This window comes from Phasianus colchicus, chromosome 1 (assembly GCF_987193195.1).
Source record: "Phasianus colchicus chromosome 1, bPhaCol1.hap1.1, whole genome shotgun sequence".
NCBI classification, from domain to species: Eukaryota; Metazoa; Chordata; class Aves; order Galliformes; family Phasianidae; genus Phasianus; species Phasianus colchicus.
Window position 1 is genome coordinate 11,002,937 of NC_143436.1, and position 26,822 is coordinate 11,029,758.

A 26,822-nucleotide genomic window follows, 5' to 3' on the forward strand; every position below is an offset into this window, starting at 1 on the left:
TAGCAAAAAGCAGATGTTCACCAATTCTTACTGATTTTACCAAAGAATTACCCAAAGAACCAGCTTTGGTGTGAGTGATACCCAAAGCAGAGTGCCCTCCTGGCTTGAAGTACAGAAGTTAGCCCAAACCTGTTGACTGGACTGGACCTCTGCAGTGTCCTCCAAACACAAGGGAAGTTTCTGCATCTAGCTCTCCAGCAGTGAAGACCATGAGTGATCTTTTAGTTTGATGACAGCTCTGTGCCTAAGCTATTTTTCTGTTTTCATGACATACTCTGCTGCAGCTAGTAAGTAATCTGGAGTTACTGGTGCATGAGGTATCTGTTGCAGAGGTGCTGGCTCTGAATGTATTGTCACAGTAGCTGTTTCTCAGCCACAGGTAGTAAATCGTGAATGGCTTCATGAAAAATTGTGCAAGAATCCTCCTTATTCTGGGCAGTTAATGCCAAGGTAGCATTTCCTTTGAGTAGCTTCCCCCTGAGTCAGGGAGGAAGGGGAGTTTTTAGTCTTGTGCTGTTTTAAGGGAGCTTGGCGCTACAGATCACATGTAAGAAGCAGTGAATCAAGTCCAAAATTCATTTAGAGCCTCTAGTTGGGATTGAAAGGAGATGAGGCCAAGGGATAGGTTAGAGACAAGGCTACAGTGTGGATCTAAGGTCAGATCAAGATATATGACTGGAAAAAAGCCAGAACTGGGCAGAGAGATGGTTAAGGATCTGGAAGGCAAGATATATATGGAGTCGTTGAGGTCACTTGTTCGGAGCAGAGGAGCTGAGCGAAGGCCTCATGGCGGCCTGCAGCTCCTCACAGGGAGCGGAGGGGAAGTGCTGATCTCTGCTCTCTGTGACAGCGACAGGGCCCAAGGGAAATGGCATGGAGCTGAGCAGGGACGGGGGTGGAGTTAGGGAAAGGTTCTGTATCAGAGGTCACAACACCAAGCCTGACCGAGTACAAGAAGCATTCAGACCGTGTTCCAAGACAAAGTTTGAATTTTGGGTGGTCGTGTGTGGGCTTGATGGTCCTTGTGGATATTGGTAGTTTAGCAAAGCTTCACACAAGCTTAGCTGAGCAATCAGATCTTGAAGGTAGTATTGATATAGCAAAAAAAATCAATAGATTTATCTATTGATAAGATAAGGTGGAGGTATTTTGTGTCTCTATTCGAAAACACGTTTCAGGGTAGGAAGAGATATATTATTATTGATAGTATACAGTTGAAATTATGAGTTTGGACTTTTGAAGCTCTCATATCATATGACTTCTACATCCATACAAGTACTTGATGATGGAACAAAGATTAGCAGATATACAACCTAAACTTCAGCCATGTTACCTCTGAAGAAAAATGTCCTTTGTTTCTTGAATAGGAAAATAAACAAAAGAAGAGGCAAAGAAATTCTGTTGTGGTTTAGAATGATTCATCATGAACTGTTATTCTTTGTTATTTGAGTACTCTATGCAAACAATGCCAGGACTGCTGGCCATCCAAAACGCAGATAGTTTCATACTCTCAGGATCTTGTATGATAAACTAGCTTTTCTAGCTGTAATATAAAACATGAGGGCCATTAAATAAAATTCCAGCCTTGCAGAAGATGTCGATATCTGCCACAGGATAGCAGTCATACAATGAATGTGCATCTTTCATTCTTGCAATTTATGCAGAAATGTTTGACTTATCCTAGCAAGTCTTATACAAAGCAAGGAGAATGTCTCTTTGTAAGAGATTTATAAATATGTCCTTGAAGAGCGAGTGGAGAGATGCATGTTCTGCTGAGAAATTGGCAGGTTTTTTTTTTCTCATCTTTACCACATTCAGCTGTTGTCCTTGTTCTTCTCCTGTTTCCTGTTAATGTAACATTTCCCCCAACTGTCCTCCCCCCTCCATTTTCTTTTCTAAAACCTTGCAGCTCATTAAACAGGAATACTTAGCATTTAGAAAGTAATTTTAATGCATTCTTTCCTGAATACAAGAGTCCATGGCTATTGACTCAAGAGAAAAATTATTTTTTTATGCTATGACCTTATAGATTTTACTTAGTCATGCAGTGAGGCATTATTCTGTGAGAGATGGTAGGACTTTATTGACAATTTAGAGAGCTTTTAGGAGAACATTAGTGATTAAAGTACTAAAGATATAAAAGCCAACAGAAATTCACATTCACATGGTCAAAGCAATTTAATAAATTGTGTTCAAATTAGCTCTTCTTAACAAGCCACGGAGCCTGCCAAATTGCAATTTGAAAGGCAAATGAGCACACCTTTGCTGATAAGACCCTTCATGGCTATTTGAGATGAGCTTTTACTAATTTGTTTGACTGCGAGGTAGGAAGCTTTGAGAATGAAAAGTTTCTTACAAGGTGCTATACTCTGAAGCATGTGTAATTTCCCTGTGTGCTGCTACTCTGAACTGCTGCAGTGCTAGAGCTGAATTACAGAAAAGGGGAGCAGACAACAAATAAATTATGTACACCTCTCTCAGATAATTGGTGAATATTTTTTTCTCTGTTCCTTTGTAGTTTAGATAGGTCTCATGCTTTGGGAAAATAAAGAAGTGTGTTAAATTCTGTGTTATTATTGATGCCTTTTTTTAAAAAGTTTGTGGGATGAATCTACTGCCGATGGTAATAATGGAAGACAGGTCCTCTGAGCACTGTCATGGAGTAACGCAAAGAGAAGAGTCAGATCTTGTGGGATCTTGTGCAAAACTTTTTTTTTTTTTTTTTTTTTTTGGATGGGAGGTGGTTTTGGATGGGAGACTGCTTTTTAGTTATAAATATTATAAAATTACTTACATGCGATCATTTCTGAGCTAACATTGGATCTGGGTTCTCTCAATGGCAGGACCCACAACACCTGTTACAAATGCTTTAAGTTGAAGTATGAGGAGAACTCCTGTTGTGTGTGGCCATTGTCTTCCTGTTATATGATTCAGGATTTTGAACTATCCTTATAGTTAGTGCTGAAAGGAAACAAAAACTTCCTTTTATTCTTAGATATGAACCCACTAGACTGCTCCTGGATAGTCTGCAGCTTTCAGGCTACTCAGGATGGGAGTGCTGAGGACAGATTTCCTATAGGAGCAGGATGCATGAAAAATGTGAATGTCTTCAAATTGCGATTTAAAGGGTTATATTTACTATTAGAATCAGAATCACAGAATGGCCCAGGTTGGAAGGGACCTCAAGGATCATCAAGTTTCAACTCCCTGCCACAGGCAGGGCCACCACCCTCCCCATTTAATACTAGACCAGGCTGCCCACGGCCCCATTCAATCTGGCCTTGAATTCCTCCAGGGACTGGGTATCCACAGCCTCTCTGGGCAGCCTGTTTCAGCATGTCACCACTCTTGTAGTAAAGAACATCCCCCTGACAACCAACCAATAAATTGTGTACAGGGATGAAAATGGACATTTTCCTACCAGGTTGGTATGGCTTACTGTAATTTTGTACTGAAAGATTAATTCCAGTGAATTATTATTTGCCCATGCATTCTCAAATTCATCTCTACCACCCCAAACTGCACTTCTTGAGCACATACTTGACTATGCCTTTACATTTTATCTGTTTGTGACCTTCTTATTGTTTGTTTAAAATATTCAGAGAAAAACTCAATTACAACGAAATGGCATTTTTACATTGCATCACCGCTTCCTCTGAATTTTAAGATACTAATTGAAACTCACAAATGAAAAAGGGACTGTATTTAAATTTTCTTATACTTTTGAGTCACACATAAAAAGCAATTGCATGAAAACACCTGGAAAAAAGGAAACCAAGGAAAGTGATGCAGATGTACACAGTAACAAATGAAGTTTAAAGAACCTTTGCCATACTTGGTGTCACTCCAATTTAGATGCTTCCCCACTCCTGATTCAGGCCACCTGGACCTATAAAACTGACTGTAAATCTTGCTTTGCCTGTAGAACCATTGGGTCCTTACAGTCACAGCAGTCAATTTAACTCTGACTGACTGCGTAAACTTGGTGTGTTACAGAAAAAATGTAAGAAATAATGTAGCAATCAGTTGTAGGATAATTTTTTTGGATATTTTAAAATTGAAAATAAACTATAAAAATCATTAAAAGTAAATAAATAATTTTGCGGTGCACCTGAGATAAAATTTTTGTGGTAATTTTGAAGATCCAAGCACCGCAAAAGTATTCAACTATAGTCTAAGTTCATTAGAAAGGTTTTCTTTTGTAACAGCTTTTCTGCTCATGATGCTCTGATGCTACTATACCAAGAATTAAAGCCTGTTTCAGTTACTTAATTACTAGTGAAAAGACTGTATTTCTGGACTGGGAAAAAACCAACCAAACTAAAAAAACCTACAAAAAACCCCACAACAACCCACAGACAAAAAGAAGCCAAACAAACAAAATTCCACAAACCACCACATCAGTGTGAAATTCAAAAATGACAGAAACTTATGGCAGCTTATGAGACATGCCTGATATAAACTTGGAGATGTAACTGTAATTGTTAGAAATTTGCTTGTGATCAATGTCTTTCAGCTACATGCATCAGAGCTAGACAGATATTGGTGAGTCTCTTTTGTGTCCCCATAGCTTTAACCTGAGAAAGCTGTCAGGGCTGGTAGACTCAGCCTGGTGTGCAGTTTGTTGGCTCTTGTGCTGGATCTCAGCCAGTGCATTAGTGCTGGACCTGCTCCTGTGTGTGCCTGGCACTGCCTCCCAGGAGACAGCACAGCCCCATCAGGCAGTGTTTCAGTGAGGTGGAGTGCTTGAGTAAACTCAGGCCATCTGTTGGTTGCCTTAGTTAGTTCTCCCCATTTGCCCATAAAGTATCTGTTTTTTTTTTCTTCTTCTTCTTCTTTTGCCAATTAGTATATTTTTCTTTATACAGTTCTAGTAGGACATAAAAGACAGGGGGAAATGTGTTTTTCTGTTTTTCCTTCTTTACTTCTTGTGGTTAGATGCATTTCATTACAGCAGCCTTGTTTAACAAATTAAATTACCCTCTTTATCTGTGTTCTGCTTTGTAAACATTTAATGGGTCCTCATCAGAAATATCCTTTATTCACAACACAGAAGAAACGCAATTACAGTTCCTTTTCCACTTTTTTCCCTTCTTTTTTTTCTCCATTTCCTCCTTTTTCTTCTCCCCTATTTCTCTTATTTTTTTCTTCCTCTTCCTCTTCTTTCCTTATGAATATTAATACTATAACATGAATAAATAGATAAGGGACTAAATTGATTACATTATCATAATTTAAATTATTTACTTCAAACAGTATGTTTGTTGTTCAGCATTCAAGGAATAATTAAATTCACCAGCATTATTTGGTTCCAGATTCAATCATTTTTAAGGGATTTTTTTTACTTTTCTCTTAGTCATCTACAGAAATTTGAGTCCTTGAGCATTTAGGAGTTGAATATTCAGTCACCAGAATCAGTCAGTTTTGATGATTTTTAGTAGCACCTTATACCTTTTAAAAAAAAGTTGAAGTGTTTCTTTCACAAAGCGTGCTGGGATTTTCCTTTTATCTTTCTGAAGATCTTGAGTAAAAACAGAGGACTTAATGATGGCTGTTGTGTCAAATCAGTTTTCTTATTTTGAATGTTGGTTGCCATGCTTATTTCTTTTTTTTATCCTTGCAGATATATTTGAAAAACAAAGATTTGTATACTGTAGAAGCCAACAATCCTCGTCAGCTAGTGGAAATTGCAGCCAGAGACATTGAAAAACTGCTGAGCAACAGATCTAAAGCTTTGGTGGTGAGTACTAATTGGTTACATTTTCTATTTACCATTAAAATACATATATGTATTTTTGAATCATGCTTTTGTTGCTTTTTTTCCTGCCTGTATGGTTATGGGCAGTGTCAGCCTGATATGTACAGGACATGACATGTAGAAAGAGCTCGTGATTTCATGGTAAAAAATGAACTCATCAGTTAGTTGGCATAGTGCAGATGCTTATAATATTGACTGACAGATTAGGAACCATGTCCAAGTAACAAATCAAGCCATAAAGAGACTGGAAAATATTCCTCTAGGTGATGCATGTGAATATTTATGCTTTAAAGATCACTGAAATTTACAGTCAGTCATGATCTTGAGGAAACAACCTTTTTCTTAAGGCATTTAAATACAACAGTGTCTTTGAAGTTATAATGTTAATTTTGGTATTACTGATAAATAAATCTGTTAATATTTGGTCTCTTCAGCTTTTCAGTTCCTCGCTCTTTCTTGATAGTAGCAACTAATTCTCCTTCAACAAATGTAGCCATGTGTGAATAGGATTTGTATTCAGACTTATTCTTCTGACTTGATAATTTTATCTGTATTTCAATCATGTACTAGCAAGGTTAATCCTGAACTGCCAGTGTGAAGACCATGCTGTTTAGTAATCTCTTGATTCTTTATTATTTGAATACACAGCAGCTATTTCTTGAAAGGGCTTTTGTCAGTAGTCTTTTTTGTTCTATTGTGGAAGGCACCACACTTGGATATGCTTTCTTTTAACTCAGACTCAAAAAACTATGAATCCTAAAGAAGTTTAGTTTCATTTTCAGAAGATAGTGGACAAACATGCATGGAGGATCTGGATGAATTCATAAACATGCTTTTTATAAAGCAGAGATATCAGGAATAGTCTTGGATGGAATAACAGGTTGGGATTCCCTGAGGAACTGCATATCCACTTTGACTTGCAGATGAGTTCAGATGTGTCATTTAAAGTGAAAGTGAGAAGGAAGAAGGATTAATTCGCCTAACTTTATACATCTGTACTGTAGATGTAGATTTTAAAACTCTGCCGGTTGTCCTAAACTCGCCTTTCATTCAGCAGAACAAAGCAGGCACTTCTCAGTCAGGACTGACCTGACACATTCTCAGTATGCCTTTAAAATGGGATGAACTACAGCCAGAAATATGGACTTCTCTCTTTCTTTATCAGAGGTGTCTGGATATATACGCCTATGCTGCAGGTGTAAAGCTGGGAGAAATGAGTTCCATCCTAGCAGCCCTTTTATCAGTACAGTTTGACTCAACTGGAGAATCAGTCTGCAAGTGAAACTGCTGCTGCATGCTATGCTGGGGACTAATCTTCTTGTAGGCAGTGAGAGAAATGAGAAGTCATTTGCTTAGTCAGTTCTTTGTGCTTAGGTACCACAGAAGGTATGCGTTTTCTGCTTAACAGGAGTTTTTTCTTCCATTTCCCATAGCTTCCCTAATATGTAATGTAAACTAGTATTATCTGGTAAAACTTCTCTGTGCTTCAGTCAAATAGATGTAAAATGACGATGATATTTTTCTTTGCTTTCCTCTCCTAACTCAGTAGGCATGTGTTTATGTAGTATTATGTGGACTTTGTATTATTACTGCAAAATACACCTTTTTTTTTCCTGTTATTTTCCATGAATTCATGTAAATCTGTTTTGTTGAAGTTATCACAGTCAACTCTTACTGCTTTCCTTAGGTTCAGGATTCTTGTAGGGATTTTTATGTGTGTGTGATGTTGTGACCATAAAGTCCTGAGAAAATCAGATAAGTATATCATATTTACTTTAGAAAAGATTCTAGAACAGTTCTTCTGTGAATCTAGGTGAAGAAGGGCATCCAAGTTAGGCAACTTCTTGATCACTCTTTGAAGAGGGTAATATGATTCAGTTCCTTGAAGTAAAAGATGATTAAATTAGGGAAAGAACATTCCTTCAAATCACTTTTATTTCTTTTTTCTTTTTCAAAAAAAGTTTTTTAGGACTTCTCAGATAATTTTAAACAATTAAGTCAATACAATCTGAAGGCAAATGAAGGTCCTTCAGATGTACTAGTGGCTAAAGATTTATGAGTTTAAAACTAATTTTATTAGTTTGGAGGATGTGACTCACAATGTCTTTCATGCTTGAGGCTGGCATTACTGCCAGTGCTGCAACAAATGTACAGCGCTTACTATTTTTAACTACATGCCATCATTTCAGGATGTACACAGTGGTTCTGTGCATAACAGCAAGACTTTGGCATGGCATCTGTATCAGTGCATGGTGAAATTCACCCTCAAATGATGGCAGTATCTTAGCTCTCTCCTACTTCCCAGAACTGCATTTGCTTTGCCATTCTTTAAAATTCTAATCAGTGCTGTAGAGATAACCTCTACAATTTTAGACTTTTTTTTTGACTGCGAACTACCAGAATTTGCAAACATTAACTACATGATTGCAACATACATGTGAAATACTTTTTGCAGCAAACTGCTTGAAATGATCTGCTGAAACTTTACTCTTGTTCAAGAAGGACTGAGCTGACTTGCAAATGTTATTAGATTTCCAGTATTTGCTTTGCCACAAGGTTCTGTTAATTTTTTTGTTTACTTTTATGTCCTAATTCTCTCTCTATATATATCTGTGAGGTAATGTAATGTGCTTTCATAGACTTTTCTCTTTCCATTTTATTTTTGTTGCTGCTGTTTGTTTGTAATTTAAATATTTACGTGCACTCAAAAATAAAATTGACAAAGTCTTTTGCTTCAGATCAGCTTTCCAGCTATGTTCAATCAATCATTCATTTAGAAATGAGTTTTATATCTTAGAATTAATAAGGCTGTGTCAATGTTGATTAATCCTTTCAATACTAATTTCACTGTTTGATTTAGCTTCTGATTTCTGATTCAGATATTCTTCTCAACCATTATCAAGGTTAGCTGTTCTGAGGAGTTCTGTTATTGTTTCTTTAAAAAATGCATTTCTTATGCATATTCATGTACCTAGGGACTTATTCCAATTTAAAATTAAAAAAAAGAAAAAGCCTAAAAAACATTACTTAAGGGGAGAAATACCCTTTTATTAATCTCAGCCCTAGGCAGATCTCTTTGCTGACTCATATTCTACATAATTTTTAATTCTAGAAAATTTTATGCTGGTTTCCCTTGTGCTATCACCTTAAGAGCTCCTTACAGCTCAGTTATTTGTACTGGCTTTTCTATTTGCAGTTATCCCGGATTTATATCAGAGCTTTCAGTGACTCCTGATTTTTAAACCTTCCTATTTTTAGGAAGGTTTTTATACATGTGAAGCTTGTTTGCTATTTTCTGAATCTGAGACAATACTGTCTACTAAAAGAACTTCTTTACCTTCCATATGTGTTTTTCTTCTTTTTCCAAGGACTACCTTTATCACGTATTTTGTAAACTTTGTCTGAAGCTGAATCATTTATCTGAAATTTGAGTTATCTTAAATCTCCAGGGTCACATTTTCTGTGAAATCAGGAGTGGAGTTGAATGGAACTGTTACTAATGACTGTGCAGAGGGTTTTACCGTTGGGGCTACATGATTCAAAGTGTTAATTAAGACCTGAATCCTGAAAAGAGCTTGATGGAAGAGGATCATACATCCTCCAGTAATGCGATGAGAAAGGTGCCAGTGAAGGTTATCAGCGGTGTCATTGTTCAGACACAAGTATATCCCAGGGGTGCCATGATTTTCCCTAGGCGTGCTACGCAAACAATGTATGGGCAAAATTAAAATAAGCAAGTATTAATGACTTTTCTAATAATACGTTGGCTTCCCTTAAGTTGCAAGAGCACCTTTAAATAAAAAATAACATTTGCATACTAAATTATTCCTGTTTTCATGTACCTTTGTGCTCAATAACTCTCTGTGAAAGGCAGAATTACTGTGCCTTACACAGAAAGGCTTGATTAAGTTGGAAAAGCTTTGTGATGTCATATCTGTTTCACATATAAGAAGATAATAAGGAAAATTTGGACAATGGTGACATGTTAACCCTGTAAGGAATGAAATTATATTGTTCTTCCAGGTTAATTTATGCTTGGGAGCAGCTTCAAAGGTGGTTGAAATAGATGTGTAGTGGACAAAGAGAAAAGAGTAAACCCTGATGTGAACCCAGACGTATTTGCTAGGCAGTGGTTACTAGAAACTGTGAACCAAAGAAGAAAAACTTAGGATGAAAATGCAAGAAGAGGGATGTACATTAAGTGTTTTGTGAGTATTGTTAGAAATACTGAAAAGAGTGCATGACTTGTTAATATTTATAAAATATGGTTTAAAGAGTAAGAAATATTTTGCCATAGACATTTAAAACCTATTTAACACAAAATTACAAAATTGACTCATTATGCACCTCTTTATTACTCATGCAGAACACCCCAGTAAACTTAAAAATTGTAAAGATCCTGACTTTTATTGTCATGATTTACAAATTAAGTTTTTTTTTTTTTTTTTTAATTTGAATATAGATTGCTTTATAGAAGAGTATATTTGAAAGAAGTGTTTTCCAAAAGGCTTTTGGGATTTTGTTTCTCACTTATCCTTTTCACTGTGGGCAGATGAAGTAAAGCTTAGCTTAACGTAATGTTTCACCCAGTGCTGCATGACACCTAAGGTGCAGTGTGTTTTTGCAGCCCTTAGTCTTCTTTTGCCCAACTGAATAGCCTATTACTAATTAGGTACTGAGGAGCATCTCCAATCTTCTATCAAAGGAAAATTTGCAGTTTTACTTTCTGGCTGATTTTTGTTGTTATTTTTTCATCTGAAGAGAGTTTAGATATTTTAAGTAACAGATAGTTAAGAGAATAATAACAAAAGAATAGTAACAAGCAGCATTTGCAAGCCTGATCTGCAGAAAATTTTAGAAAGAACATTAAAATGTCCTATTTCCTGTTTCAAAGAATCGTAGAATCACTGAGGTTGGAAAAAACCTCCAAGATCATCCAGTCCAATTATCCACCTGTCACCAATATTTCCCACTAAACCATGTTCCTGAGTAAAACATCTAAACAATTCTTGAACACCTCCAGGGAAGGCTGACTACACACCTCCCTGGGCAGCCCCTTCCAGTGCCTGACTACTCTTCAGGAGAAGTATTTACTAACCTGAATCTCTCCTGGCACAACTTGAGGCCATTCCTTCTAGTCCTGACACTACACATGGGAGAAGAGAAGAGGCTGACCCCCCACCTCGCCACAGCTTCCCTTCAGGTAGTTACAGAGAGTGACAAGGTCTCCCGTGAGCCTCTTATTCTCCAGATTAAATAATCCCAATTTCCTCAGCTGCTCCCCATAACACTTGTGCTCCAGACCCACCACCAGCTTCAGTGCTCTTCTCTGAACACACTCTAGGGCCTCAATGTCTTTCCTGAAGAGGGGGGCCCATAAATGAACACAGTACTCGAGGTGAGGCCTCAGCAGTCCTGAATATAGAGGGATGATCACTTCCCTGCTCTTGCTGGCAACATTATTTCCTAATGCAAGGCAGGATGCACTTTATTGTCCAAATTTCTTTAGACATAGCAAACAGACATCTTCATTCTAGCCTTTATGTCTTAATTTCTTCTGAAAACTAAGCAAAGTGAGTTTCCATGGAAACTGAGGCACAGATTGTGAGCTAGGAGACAGGTTCCCTGTGTGTGACATTGGGAGATGTCCAAGGTGCAGCACTATGGCTGGGATTGAGGAGTTCTACTTTAGATATCATTTGAACACAGCTGTTAAAATGTATCCGGATCCTTCATATTTTCCTGCCCATCTGAAATAAGGCTTCAGTATCTACCAATACAACTGGGGAGCTTAAATAAGTATTTGTAAAGTGTTTTGAGACTCTTGGGCAGAATAGCTGTAACTTTAAAAAGAATTGGGAATTTTTCCATTCTTTATGGGTTTTTTTTAATTATGTATTTCTTCAGTGGGATTACAGAGTCAGGACTCTAGCTCTATTTATAAGTTTACTTTTTATATCTCCATCAATTCTGCGTATATCAAGTAATTCATCAAGATGGGAAATGCCTAAACTTTATTTCTGAATACTTCATGCGAGTATTCAGAATAGACACTGTCATCTCCTTTTTGCAGTGTTATGTTCAGATTTCAGTCCATGACTAGAGCTGCTCCAAATAATAGAAATTGCAGCTTCAGACATGACAGGTGAGTTTAAAATTGGTACTGCGGTTCTTTTAAAACTGGCTTTGCCTGGAAAATTTTCACACCAGGGAAAAAGGCTTTTCTGGACTATAATACTGAGTCAGTTAGCCTATATCAACCTTACTTAAATCTCCAGATGTTAATGTTATCTATTTTGAAAGTCAGTTGTAGTTGCTGAAGCAGAAAAAAATATGGTTTGGAATGACAACTAGTGATATGTGACACTTATGAAGTCAAACATTTGTCAGCTTGTCCACTTGTCAGATATATGAATTTGTTTTTACTTATCTTGCCTTGAGTCTTGTTTTATTAACTGAAATCCAGGTTCTATAGATACAACATTATGCCTCAGAGGATAGATTCACATAACTCACATAACTTGCAAGGCATCATAAAAGTCTGGAAAAATAAATCAAAAGGCTTGCGATGAAAGTTCTTACAGATATTGCCTGTTTCAGTGCTTTTACTTTCCATGGTTTAGTTGCTCTGGCTGCTGCATATCTAGTACTCCTGTTGACAGATAAAGAGGGGTCATCCCTCCCACTTCCCATAGATAGCCATGAGTCATCGTTTTGATTTTTGTAGACCAGAGCTGTATAGAATGCTGAAGCAGTATCTAGTACGCTAGCTTAGAGAGACACCTGCTGAATCTCTGTCCTGCTAGCACTGTATTGCAGCTAGAGTTTCTAAGAGTGACTGAGATAATGAAAACTAAAAAGAGCTTGCAGCTAACCGTATTATTGTGTGTTCACCTTCATAGTTTAACTTCTTTCTCTCTACACAGTAGATAGTACCATAGCTGATACCATAGCTTCTTTGTTGCTTTCCCATCAGGTATGTGGAGAAAACAGGAGTGATGATTGCTGCAGCATTTCTTTTCTATTCAGTTCGCTTCATTTATTCATTTGAGCTAATTCCCTTATAAAATAAATGTCCATGGCTAATTTGCCAGAGGTTATGTTGTTGCTGTTGTTCAAACTCTGTTGGGAATTCTTTGTGTGTGTGTGTGTGTGTGTTTTACAAGTGAGTTTCTTTGTCTAGATTTATGGATACTCAAATTTCATTTGAGAAAGATGTTCTGCAGGTGCCTAGCTCCATTATACTGTGTATTAGCCTGAGCTGGGAGGGGGTTGGTTTAGCAGCTGTGAAAAGGTGAAACTTTGCTCCAGAGTTCTTTAGATTTCCTTTTGCTTCCATAGTTTTTCAGCTTCAGAAGCACCGTTTTAAAACAAAAGAATGCAACCCAAAAGAATGTTTTTTCTCTTCCTGGATTTATCCCAGCTTTTGCCTCCAGAGCACTGCTACCCTGCTTAGCTGAAGCTTACCCTCAGGCAGCTTCTGCTTTGCATTGGACTTTTGTGGCAATGTTTTGGTTGTCGGGGTGGCCTCTGTGAGCAGAGTCCAGCACTGCTCCATGTCAGATTAGAGCCAGCTCCAAAAGGGACTTGCTGCTGCCAGAGCAATACTGAGTGTGTCAGTGGAAGAGCAGGTTTAAAGAAGGCAAAACTGGTGTGCAGCAGCAGCTGGGAGACAGAAGTGAGAAATAAGAAAGAAACAGCCCTGTGGCCCCCAAGGTCAGTTCAGGAGGTGTTCCAGGCATGGAGCAGAAGCTCCTTGCAGCCCAAAACAGGCCTGTAGAAGACCCCTGCAGCCCATGGGTACAGTGTGGAGCTGATCTCCACGTGCAACCATGGAGGAGTCCACAGTGCAGCAGTGGATGTGGCCTGAAGGATGTACAGCCCATGGATGCCCCCGCAGGAGCAGCCCTGGATTGAAGCTGCAGTCTATGAAGAGGAGCCTGCAGTGGGTCAGGAGGGCTGGGGGAGCTGCTGCCTGAGGGGACAGTGCTGGAGCAGTGCCTGAAAGGTGGGCTCCTGGTATATGGCATGTGAGAGCTGTGGCCTGTGGTGAAAACCACTTGGGGTGAGTTCAGGAAGGACAGCATCCTGTGGGAAGGACTCCACACTGAGCAGAGAGTGACCATGAAGGAACAGCAGAGACAAAGTATTACGGACTGACCACAGCCCCCATGTCTCTGTGCTGCTCAGGTGGAGGAGGTGAAAGAAAGTGGATGGGTAGAAGGGTTTTATTTTAGTTTGCTTTTAGTTCCTTGCTGCTCTTGCCTGTTAATGATAGGAAGTAAATTACATTAATATCCATACATTGAGTATGTTTTGCCTATGACATTAATGGTTGAGAGATCTCCTCATCTGTATCTTAACCCCTGAGCTCCTTTTTCATTGTACTTTCTCTCTGCCTTCCTTCAAGGAGGGGAAGTGAGAGCAGTTGTGATGGAGTTTTGCTACCCACCAGGGTGAAACCATGACATTCTTAAGATATTTGTTTTCCTTTTATTTGCTTCTGCTTACTAGACAGAGACAACTGTACTGAAATAAACACATTTCTTGATCTGAGGACTTCTATTTAGACAATCTCCCCAAAATAAAGAAGTATATTGAAAAATGTATTGATTTAAGACAGTTTTCCATGGTAGCTAATTGGAATTATTACAAAATAATGGTCTTCCATAGTAAAACACATTTTTTTAAACAAATATTTTGTGCTACTTTATTTGTCTCAGATTTGTCTGTTGTATGTTGTTTGACTAAACAGGCTGAACAGGAATGTAAGAAGTATTGGGCATTACAAGTGTTGGCTGCTATACCCTGATGCTATTTAACCAACCCTGCCAAGACTTCCAGTCTTTCCCACAGTCACTGAGTTCACTTTTTCATCACAATGAAATTTAATCTCACAGTTTTAAAATCCTCTGTAAAGTGCAATCTCCACTTATTTTCTGAAAGCGCTGTTAAACTTAACCATGAAGAACTAAATGCAAGTAGTGACTTCAGTGGTCTGAATTTGCACAGAAATTTACACATAAACTGTACTGTAGCTGTGTAGTGTAGGGTACCTGAGAACTCTGCCTTTGTGAGGCCTCTTATAATAGGCCTGGGATAATTTGGGGACTCTTCCTCACATTTTCTCTTGTCTTCCAGTATCTTTTCTTTGAGAACACTGATACCTGACTGTACATACAATTCTCCTGTTTGCATCAGAGCAGTGCTTTGTACCCTTTTCCTTTCTTTTTCCCCAGTCTGCATATTAGAAGTTCTGACTGCCTTGCTAAAGCATCACACTAATCCATATGTAATTATTCAGCCACCTTATTTTGTAAATGCTACCCAAGGTAACTATGTTCAAGCAATCAGACCCTGTTTTCTAAGTATGCTGTAAAATCTGTGTATTCCTCAATATATTTCCAGATTCCATTCTGTTAGAACACTGAAACAAGCTCTCAGGGAGGTTGTGAAGTCGCCTTCTCTGGTGATATTCAAAACCTGCCTGGACACTTCTGATTGATCACCTGAGACAAGCAATGAGTCAGCCACAGGAGCACAGGTGAAGGCAATACACCTGTGCTGCCGGAAGGGGTGGAGCCTGGCTCCACCTCTCCTAAGACCCATTTAAGAGCTGACTACCAGTGGGGAAGGATCACTTCTGGAGATCCTCTCCTCTGGAGTTTAATAGCAAGCCCAGGATACGTGTAGGCATTCTACCTAGTCTCTTTTGGTATAATAGCTGCATAGCCAAACTGTCTGTTATATTTCATAACTGTAGCATCTGTACATTCATTGATTACACAATTCCCATCTTAAAAAACAAAAAAAAAAAACCCACAAAACTTAAATATAACAAGTTCTTTTTGAGTTGTGGCACTTTTTATAAGGATTTTAGAGTTCTAATATATTCTCAAAACATTTGAGAGTAATTCAGTTTCATTTGCATTTCAGAGGATAGATTAAAAACACAAATGAAGGTGAATGGAACCCTGCCTAATGGTGATGTGCAAAATCATCAAGGACTTTTGGGTCTTCAGGCTAGAAATTTCAATGTCCTGTTCTCATAGCAATGTTTGCTCTGAAAATCAGTATGTAATGTTGGAAATAAAAGTCCTTTCAGGGCAAGACAGATTTTACCAGGAACAGTAGGAGTTCCTGACATGCCCTTTGTTTTCTGTGTTTTCATGTTTTTCTCATTGCTTGTTTTTCCTTCGTAGTATGTATGTTGACAGGAAAAACCACGGGTTTTGTGTTGAAATGAGTTGGTGATACTTGGTACAGTTGAAGTGTATGAGAGAACTTATTGAATTTATTCATTACATTGAGTCATACTGGTCTTCTGCTATTTAAACCTGAAAGTTACATTTATCAGTAGTTAGAAAGCCCACAGAAAAGTTGTTCCTCTAGCAAAGCAATAAGCTTTCAGTTTTCTGTTTGGAGTGATAACTGAAGCCAGGGGTTAGCTTATGGGATAAGAGCACATGGAGTGCCACAGGTCAAGGTAGCCTATGTAGTCAGTTTTCTGTCCTGACACTGATGTGGCAAGTTGCTGGGTAAGGAGAGCATGCAAGCCTTGTTTTGTCTATGGTCCATTATGTGTGTAATCTACTACTTAAAATATTTGAAATTTTAAAGAACACATCTCTGCTTGTTTCCTTCAGTATCCATTGGTAAGCTTATTCAGAAACTTGCCTGTACTATCTGCTTTCACTATGTCCTGCAGTAAGTCATTCCAAGAGCTCACTATTTATTGGGTAAAAAAGTGTTTTCTCCTGTCTGCTCTAAATTGATCTCTGACTGGTTTCAGCAAGTGCTGACTAGTCCACTATTGCCAGATTTGTTATATGACACTTTTGGCATTTAGTAGATAACCTCAGCCAAATCTGCTGTCAGTCTTTGTGTCTTCCAAAAGGAGTCCTGGCTCTTCTAGTATTTCTTTGAAAAGCCATTTTACAGATAATGAATAACTGTTCTATAGCAGTTACTTCCATCCCATAAATCATTTTATGTACGTATTTGGAACAGAAGAACCTTAGATACCATGCACAAGGATCTTCTAGTAATCTTGTCTGGCTACATCATGCTCCAGGTCATCCTCTAGAGTATGACTGGTAAAAGATTATTCATCTTCCAGCACATTTTCCCTCATTTCTCTTCTAACTTTAAACATAGTCCTTTCACACACAGGCCTAAGATCAGAAGATTGTGGTAAAAGTCTCAGATGTGTGTAACAACAAGTTTTCAAACAAACAATTGTCAATAAGAAAAATCAACAAAAGATCACTACCACTCTGACATTTCTTTTCTTAATTTAAAAAAGCAAAAACATAAGCTTTACTATTTGAAAGAAGAGTATAGTTACAGTTATTTCATTTCCCTAATGAATACATTGAAGGAATGAAAATGTCTTTTTCAGATTTTTTTTTTCCTTTTTCTTGGTTGAATTTCAGTAATATTTAGCTGAACACAATACGTTGTCACCGGAGCCTGAGTAGGATGACTAATGAAATTTGTACACGCATCTGACTGGCTCTCAACTTCAGTAGCACTCTTGCTGCAGTGAGAACCCATTAAATTGCGAAAAGGACATCAGATTCTGATTTTTTTAAGCCCATCATAGAGCTTTGTTCCCTTGTTTTTAACTGTTGCAAAGAACAAAACCCCACACATTTGAGTTCGTTTCTGGAGATTTAATTGCATAATCTAATGTTCAACAACAAGTACTCGAATTATCTTTCCTTTTAAACAATCAATTTTTTTTTCCCCTCTAAGTTCAGCATTTTCTTTTCTGAGCGTTAGGTGATCCATCTGTAATGTGATTATAATGCTTTCTAAACACTTAAAGTATCCTGAAATGCACTTAGGGCTGAATAAAAGTTTGAATTCAGTTGTATAATGGATTGCTTCCAGAAACATTTGAGTTTTTCCTCGAGCATTTTGGTAGCATTTTCTGTGCTGGTATTTCAGGAGTGTGGCTAATTGGAAGCTGTAAGAAAGAATGCAGGTAATTCTGGGGCTTTTCCAGATAAGCTTTAAAGGAGTCCGATCATCAGGGCTTGAATCCTCTGAAATAAGTTCCTGTAGGATTAGTTAAGAAGAAATACCATATTTCTGTCTTCTTGGCTATATAATGCAGGCTCAGGTAATACGCTCTCTTGGCATCTTTGATAGATTTTTCTTCTTTACAATTTTAAGGTGTCCACTTGCTACCTTTATCTCACCTCTTGTGCTTTCTAATGGAATTTCTATGCTAACACATTCCTTACGGGCAGTTCCTGTCAACTTTCTATGCTACGTTGATCTTTTATGCACGTTTTAATACATATGGCTTATTTCCCCAGAAACTCAGCACTTTCCTCACATCCTAAACCTCTGTGGAAAAACTTGGATCTGCTGAATGGAAGCAGCATACAGTATTGTTCTATTTTTTGAAGGCCTAAATTGCAGCTTGCAACTTTCTGTGATCCAGTTGTGAATCTGCTGATAAACAAATGTAAACTTCACCTATAAAGAAAAACAAATCAATCACTAGATGCTGAGGTGCATCACTTGTTTTTTAAGTTAATCTTTTTGGTGAATTAAAAATTCCCCTTTGATTTGCAAACCTCAAAAAAATGATTTTATGATGTGTTAATGTGATGAAGTTACAGTTTCTTCAAAGTCCAGTGTCTGTCTAGAAATATTTTTCACTTCCTTTCATGTATCTGCTTAGAGAATACAAATTAGTGTTTTTCAGTTAGATTCCTGAAGGCACCAGATTTACTGTATATATAGATTTAACTTCTCACATGAAGGTGAAAGTGCTTCCCAGTGGTTTCTCTGCAAGTGTTCCCATATCAGTTCCTAGTGTTCTGAGGGAGAGGAACTTACTGCTATTTTTTTTTGTAATTTTTTTCTTTTTTTTAGTATTGGAATAAGATTCTCTATCTCTAATTTCTGTCCAGAAAATTAGTGATGTGGGATCAAGTGTGTCTTCAATCTGAGGACTCTTACTTAATCACAAACTAGATTAAATGGAATTACATTATTCTTCCTTTGTTGTTCCTCCATTCAACCTTTGCTGAGCCAGTGTATGGGGAATGGAGGATTCATGTAATCAAAAGAGAGGATAATACAGAAGGGCTTGAATCTTAGTTTGCATAGCGCTTGGATGAGAGTAAAATCTATTTTCTTTTGGTCTCTGTATACATTTAAACATCATTGTCATCTTCCTTACTCTTCAAGACATTTTAGTAAAGGATGGCAGATGGTCAGAATATGGACTGGACAGGATACCTCTGAATTAATCTCCGTAGATGGATATTTGCAGGGATATTAGCTGCTCTCACAGTTCTGGTAATGCCTCAGTGTCAGGCTTTTAATTACCTAGAGGCATCTTTGCTCTGAAAAGGGGATTCTCTGATGCTTTGTCAGCAAGGTTCATGAATAAAGTTTTTTCAAGTCAATGTTTTTTTGGTCTGTGTTCTACTTAAGTAAGCTCTAGGCTTTTAATTTATCTTATATTTTTGTATTCTTTCCGTTTAGAAAGTATTCCTTTGATACCTTATACACCATATTTATAAAATTCTGTTAATATTTTGCAAGCACAAAAGCAATCAGTTTCTTCTCTAGTCTTCTTTTGAGCTGGTGGAAATGCTCTTAGTCAAACAAAATTACCATCAGTGGAAGATGTAGAGCACCAGTTCCCAAGAGAGAGGATTGGCATTGGATTGTGATGGCCAGAAAAATATCACTTTCATTTGATATTAATTGTAAGAATTGTTTTAAAAATAGCAACATATGTTTTTAAGTGGTCTCAAATAGAAATCCTTCAGAAGCCACTTTTACAAGTTAAGTATTGAATATAATAGAGTCAAATACTGAATATTGAAAAACTTAAATGTAATAGAGTCAAAGGTGCAGGTGGTGATATCTATCATGGAACCACAGAATGTCTTGGGTTGGAGGGTATCTTAAAGATCATCCAGTTCCAATCCAGTTGCTACCCACTAGATCAGGCTGCCCATACCTTGGCCATCCAACCTTGGCCATGAATACATCCAGGGATGGGGGCATCCACAGGTTCTCTGGGAAGCTTTTTCCAGTGCTTCACCATCCCCAAGTAAAATATTTCCTCTTAATATAAAAATCTTCCCTCTCCTAGTTTTAAATGAGTATACTCCTTATCCTTGGCTGAAATAAATGCATTTTGTGAATTTTCAGCACCTTATCTATGTTTAGTTAAGTGTTATTATTAGCCTACTTCAAGTTTTTCATTTATTAATAACCAATGAAGTTCTGCCAGTTCTAAGATTCAGTACGCCCTGAGACTGAGATTGTTTTTTTGTTTTGTTTTTCATAATATAACTGTTTGGGGATTTAATGTATTTTCAATTTGGTATTTCTTATTAAAACTTCAATCACTTCTCCACTTGATTGTAATTAAAACTACCCTTAGGCAATAAATTTTGTTCTGTGAAAATATGACAGGTATAATTATGGCAAACCTAATTGTTCATATATTTTTCACGTGACAAGCTGAGTGTTAAAGTAAGTGATGAAGTAATTAGATGTTTGTTTTCCTTTTAAACAGTAGAACAAAACAAAGCAGAATTTGTACTTTCCCTTGAACTGGGGTCTATAATACCCCCCATAATACCAAATAACCTTATTGATTTTATGAATTCTGAAATTAAATCCAGGTCAAAGATGCAAAGTTGTTGGTTTGTGCCATATTGAACTAGTATAGCGAAAAATGTTTCTGTGATGTGGTAGACATACTCGAGAAGGCTGTGTGAAGAAGGGTCAAAAGTGCTGGGTTCCTATCCCCTAGTAATGTGGTCAGCACAACAGTGAGTGGGCCATACAAAGGAGGAGCTGTTATCTTTTCCCCTGGATTGCTCCATTAACATATTCGTTATAAACACCTCTAACATTGCTAGGGAAGAACATGTTTTTTCTTTCTTTTTTAAGCTGTAGTTAACAACCTGAAATTCATCACTGGTTATGTTTTCAGAGTATTTCCTCAAGTATTTTAGCTATGTGACCTGGTACAAATCTCAGCAGGTTTCAGCTTCATTACGAAGGGGACTTTTTTGCCCCCTACAATGAGTTAGCAGGGAGCGCTTGCCAAAACCAAAGAGATCAGTAATGATGGTATGATGCTTTAGGTCTTGCCCTCTTGTATAGAAAACCCTTACATAACCCTTCGGTTTCAATTTTCTCTTGCACACTGGTTATGGCCAGCCTGCTTCTCCTTTGTTGTCTGTGCTGTATCCACACTGGTTTTGTGCTACAGCAGCAGTGACTCACTAATGCTCAGTCCACTGTAAAATACTAAACAGACAGCCTCTGCTGCTAAATTCAGTAGCTATTCCCTGAGAACCCTTTCTGAGTCAGAGCACTGTGGAGCAATAATTTTGTTTTTGCTGTATGTGTTTGGGAGGATGGTGCAAGAGTGGGCGGCTGTAATGCTCTTGCTGCTGAGCAGGCAGTGAGCAATCCCCCTTGATGTTTGTTTTGGCTTTTTTTTTTTTTTAAAGGGTTTGCATGTATTCTGAAGTTGTCAGGATGCATTTGTGTTTAAGCAGGACTTTAAAAAAAAAAATGGGGGAGAATGTTTACCTGTTCCAAAGGTGATAAAAGCAGAGTGAGTTGAAATCCTAAAGGTGAATGTTTTCAGGTATTTTCAAACAGTATCAGTCTTTAGCAACGTCAAATATACATGTGTAGCATGCACTACCAACAGGAAATTCCTCACCGTTTCCAAACCATGGTCTCTTCATAGTGTCACTGGCATGCCAGACTCCCCATCAGGTTAGCTATATACCAGGAGACCTAATCACGGAAGAACATTCTGGAGTTGGTCCTGGCGTGAGCAATGAAAGGGAATGAAAGTCAAAGAACCAGTTCATGACATGTTGTGCTTTTAAGAGTTTCTCATGTAATGAAATACTTTGTGGGTTTTTACTGCTTGAAAAATATGGCAGCATATCTCACTATGGTCTCCTTATGTGTACTAAAACTTCAAAAATGTCATGTACAAACAAAAATGTGTGTGTAGTGGAAATACAGAGTAGTAACTTCAAACTTAAGGATATAATCTGAAAAAGGTTTAATTAAACATATATTTGTTTTTCTCCACAAAATAGAAATCTAAGTGGTATAATTTTATCAATTATCATTTTTATACCTTCTGATTTTTCTGTATACTTTCTAATTTTTTATATACATCTTATTTTTGTGTTATTTTCTAAATCCAGGCTACAGACAGTAACAGGCTACAGCTGAGAGAGTGGAGAATAGAATCATAGAATGATTTGGACTGGAAGGGACCTCAAAGATCATATGGCTCCAATCACCCCATCATAGGCAGGGCTTTTAACCAATAGATCAGGCTTCCCAGGGCACTGTCCAGTGTGACCTTGAACATTTCCAGGAATGGAGCAACTGCAGCTTCTTTAGGCTGTTAGGTATACTGTTATAAGATGCTTTTACTTTTGATTTCATGGTTTTAAACTTGCATTGAAGCATGTTAGGCTTCTGACTGTTCTTATATTCATGAAAAGGCTTCTTGTATATGTGGCATATTGACATAATACAAGTATTTGCATAGGTAATCATTGCTGTGTTGTAGGAGAAGTTGATTCTGTAAGGCTGCAGGCTTGTGGCTGTTATGATTTTGTGCAAAATTAAGCATGGATTTATCATGAAGCATATAAATATTACTGACATTCTTATCCTTAAAGTCTATGGTCTGATTTAGAATTAAAAAAAAAAAAAAAGTTGTAATAGTGGATACAATAACGAACATAATGATAACATTAAACAGAAAAATTTCTCATGTAGTGGAAAGTTATCTGTTGTCTAGTTTGTCCTAGACTTCTGCTAGATTCTCACTGAAATATTATACTGGATGGGCACAATATTTCTAACTATGGATGTCTGTGTGGAATTTGAACATCTGCTGCTTAGGAGTAGTTTCTGTATATTCAGCTTTTTTGCTAAGGTTGTGAAATGTGAGTTAAGCTACTCATGTCCTTGCTGTAGCAGAAATCAGGCTTTCTACAATTCTGCTAAAGGAATTCAGATGCAATGGAATTAGCACTACTTAAGTTTTGCCAGACCTGTCTAGACCTGAACCGAACTAGTGGTTCAGAATTTCATTTGTAATAAATAGATAGACTTGTGTATGTATGCATTATATAGATAGATATAAACTCATTGGAGCTGTGGAGGTTTGCATCAGCTTAGCTTTTCTCTTAATGAAAGCCACATCAGAACTCAAATATGATTTTTTTTTTCTTTTTCTATGCATTTAGTTTTGCTTTGTATAGTCTTAGAGATTATCAGTTAAAATCTTGGTAGTGCTGTTTAAATGAAATGCTTCTGTTAAGATTTCTACAGGGAGGTCCCTGTTGAAATCACAGCTGGGTCAACAATTGACCTTGCATTACAATTTTTAGGAGGGGCATGAAGTGGCAGAGTAGTAGGAACAAGCTATGCTCTGGAAGGATGCTTGTCTACATGCTCTGATTTATTATTTATCTGTGTGTTATGTTCAGTTCAGCAGGGGAGCTTATCTTCCTGCAGTTCCATTGAGATCTCTGTGTCAGGTTACTCCCGTGCAGTGTCTTAGACATCATTACTGCTTACACACTACTAGTGTGTGTTTTCAAGAGAAGGTATTCTCACACTGGCTTCCAAACCTACAGACAACCAGTTCATACTTGTTTCTGTACCGTCTAATACTTGATATGTTCACAAAAATATACTGTTAGTTACTTCTTTGCTGACTACCCTTTCTCATCCTGGGAAGGACAGAATTGTGTTCTGTTACAGAATTAAATTTATAGTAGTAGGTAGCTGTATGACTGATCTTACCACTTCAGAATAAACTTTTGTCTTCACAAATTGCATCTAAACTCCAGGGAGGTTTCCGGTATCTTTTTGATGTGTTTGGATGAGGAATGGCAAGTGTGTGAGAAGGGTGATTAGTGTTGATGGAAAAAGATTTTTGTTCCCTTAAGCAGAGTATTTTAATGGAATATTATTTATATCAACAAGTGCCAGAGTGACTTAGGCATCTGTGAAAGATTCCTATGCTATGAACTAAAATATTTGATAATGATCTAGCTTACCTTATAAGTCACTCAGTGTATCATGAAATACTACTGTCTAAATAAAGAGACGTACAAATACAAAGACTAAAAGGCATTGCAGTTAAACTTCATTGCTGTGTAGTGAGAACTGCTGTAAATCTGCTTTTCACAAAAATAGAATAAAAGTCTAGGCTCTGATATCTTTGTGGCAATTTTATTTTTCCTACAGTTGTAGTAGCTATGATGAAAATGGAACACTACAACAAAAGCCAACAGGAAACAATTGTGATCAGCAAGTAAACTCCATAGGCAATGGCTTGGTGATTGCTTGAAAAATATCTGGGAATGCTTTCTTAAATCTGTTAGCAGTTCTGTCAGGAGGTGTTTCACAGCAGCCCACAGCATATTGAAGGTCTTAAATAAACTGACAAAGACAAGAAGATTCTTACCAATTTTTTGTAGGTGTTCAAATTGAAGACTGATATGCCAGTAGTGTCAGTACTTGTGCTTCTGTTGGAGCACGGCTTTGTCACGGAGTCCAAGTGAATTACATGCCATACATTTTTATGTATATTGTCTTTGCAATACATTTTGGAGCTGCCTGCAAGGAATTCTCTGACACAAGTCATTCAAGAATGAGTTCATTTTCATAGTTGTCTTTAAGGACACATTATTTTTATTACTTATTAAACGCTGAATACAAAATGGAAATACAAACAAACCCAAACCACACCATGTGATTTGTTTTGTTTAAATTCAACTTTATAAAAGGAAGTTTTTTAGTCTAAGATAGGAATGCAGACTTCCTCTGTATCTGCTGGGAAAGTGGCACTGCCTGTGATGCTCTTTAAGTCCCTTCAGTTTAGTTCCCTTTTCTGCAGCAGAGAAAAACATAACAAACCTTCTAAATTCCTTCACTAATACACATTTTTAATTATAGAATGGAATTCAAGCTCTTCATACTTTTAGGCATTTATCACCAGATGCTTCTCTATCTTCAGAATCATCTGTTTCGGAAATCTGATCTAAACTGCCTACTAGTAAGCAGTTCTGATCCTGAAGCATGGAGATTTTATTCTCATGTAAGAAACACTGTAGCAATTTGCAAAGGCATATTAACTGAGTAAGTGAGTGGAGCCATTTGATATGTTGTAAACCACTGGTATTACCTGTGGCATGTGTTATCATTTAAGAAGGGCTAACTCCAGCTGAGCATTTTGGTTTTCAATTCTTCTCTGACATTTATTTTTGTCACTGTCTGGGCAGTGTAGTGAAACATATTGGACAGATGTTTTAGTCTGCAAAGGTAACCAGACAGCAAAACATGCACAAAAACACAAGCTAGTATTCAGCAGAGTTTCAGCTTTTTGAATTGGAAGGGATGAAAATATGCATATTATTTTTTTTTTTTTGATCTTCTTGCATGTAAGGAAATTAGCTAATAGCAAATCAAGTTCTTTGAATGTGCCATGGGCCATCTAGCAACCGTACCGATGAAGGAAATCAGAGAAGGCTGAACAGCAATAGACTAATTGACTGGCATGGCAGGCCATGGGGATTTGCTCTCCAGGCCATGTTCTGGGATTTGCAGCCATGCTAATTTTAAGTGTCCTCAGACAAAGGTGGTATTTTAGTGGAGAGAGGGGAAAAAAAACAACAAACAAAAACAAAAAAGGCAACAAAAGCAGTGTGCAAAGGACAGGCTTAATGACTAATAGATGAGTTGTAAATTAGCTGACATTTTGATGTCCTTTTCCCTATTAGCCAGGCTGTGTTTCCTATGTTACAGTTTTTTTTCCTGTGAGCTAGACACACAGTGCTGTACTGTGACACTTGTAGATTGGTCAGACTGTCCCAAATTAGCCTGAGGGACATCATGGCATCAATCTTGTTTGGATGGAGGAGAGAGATAGAATTAATCTCCACGTAAAAAAAGAGCAAAATTAATATTGCTAGCCTTTTTCTTTGTTGTTGTTCCTATTGCTTTTCTCCCTGCTTTTCTTTCTTATTTGTCTCTCTTCCTCACCCATCCTGGCACTGAGAACACACTGTGTTAGCTTCACTTAATACACACAAGTGGTTATTCTCCAGCCCAAGCACTGCATTTCTATCCTACAGCATTTGTAATTTTTACATTGCTCAAAATAGCTTTACAGAATGAATATGGGGGAAAATGAAGTTAACATCATTTGGATGTATCTTTTTATTTTAAGGGATAAGGGGGGAGAAATGTCACATTCCTCTACATGTGGATATGTTTTTGGTTTTATTTTTTCCCTGGGACTAGTATAAGCTTATAAAATGATGTGCTCTGGAGAACAATATTTTCAGTCCTGTGAAAATGATATTGAAGGATCTGTGTGGTTACTGAAAGTCCTTAATACCACAGTCTGCTAATTGATTTCAGAAAACAAAAAACAAACAAAAAACAAAAAAACCAAAGTTGTTCTCACTACAACAAATTGCTTTTCACAATATTATATAAAAGCGAAAACCTTGATTGATGCATAATTGAAGCAAAAATATTGGTCCCAGGAATGAGGAAGCCTTTATAACAATACTGGAGACCTTCAGGTAAATTGTTTACCTTCTCTTCATGGAAGTCAAGGAGAACCACCGTCATTAAAAGAATGGAGCGTATGCAGACAATTTTAAGATGCTAATTAAAGAAATTGCAGTGAAATATCATACTGTGTCCTTTTGTTCTATAGTGGAATTTAATCTGTAGTCTTTTTTATAAAAGCAACACAATAGATTTAGTTTAACACTGGATTTCAGCAAACAAAGAATCCCATGGCAAAATGACAAGAGCACCTGGTCCATACACAGCAATGATTTCATATATCAATGTTCATTTAAGTGTAATTAAAATTTGTCTCATGGCTCTGCAAACTGCTGCAGTTGGAGAGAAGATGCACAAATGAGCAGCCAGAAATATAGACTGAAAACAAAGAAGAAACTGTAAGAGCATAGAAACATCAGAGGTGGATTCAGGCAGA

General features: G+C 37.4%; 1 protein-coding gene across 7 annotated transcripts in view; it reads left to right on the forward strand.

Annotated features, from left to right (window-relative positions):
- CACNA2D1 (calcium voltage-gated channel auxiliary subunit alpha2delta 1) overlaps positions 1 to 26,822 on the forward strand; it is a 359,292-nt gene that overhangs the window by 65,890 nt on the left and 266,580 nt on the right. For all 7 annotated transcript variants that reach the window (XM_031591457.2, XM_090135242.1, XM_090135262.1 and 4 more), the window contains exon 3: positions 5,624 to 5,740. In XM_031591457.2, coding sequence (XP_031447317.1) covers positions 5,624 to 5,740 — 117 coding nt within the window. The remainder of the gene's footprint in view (positions 1 to 5,623; positions 5,741 to 26,822) is intronic.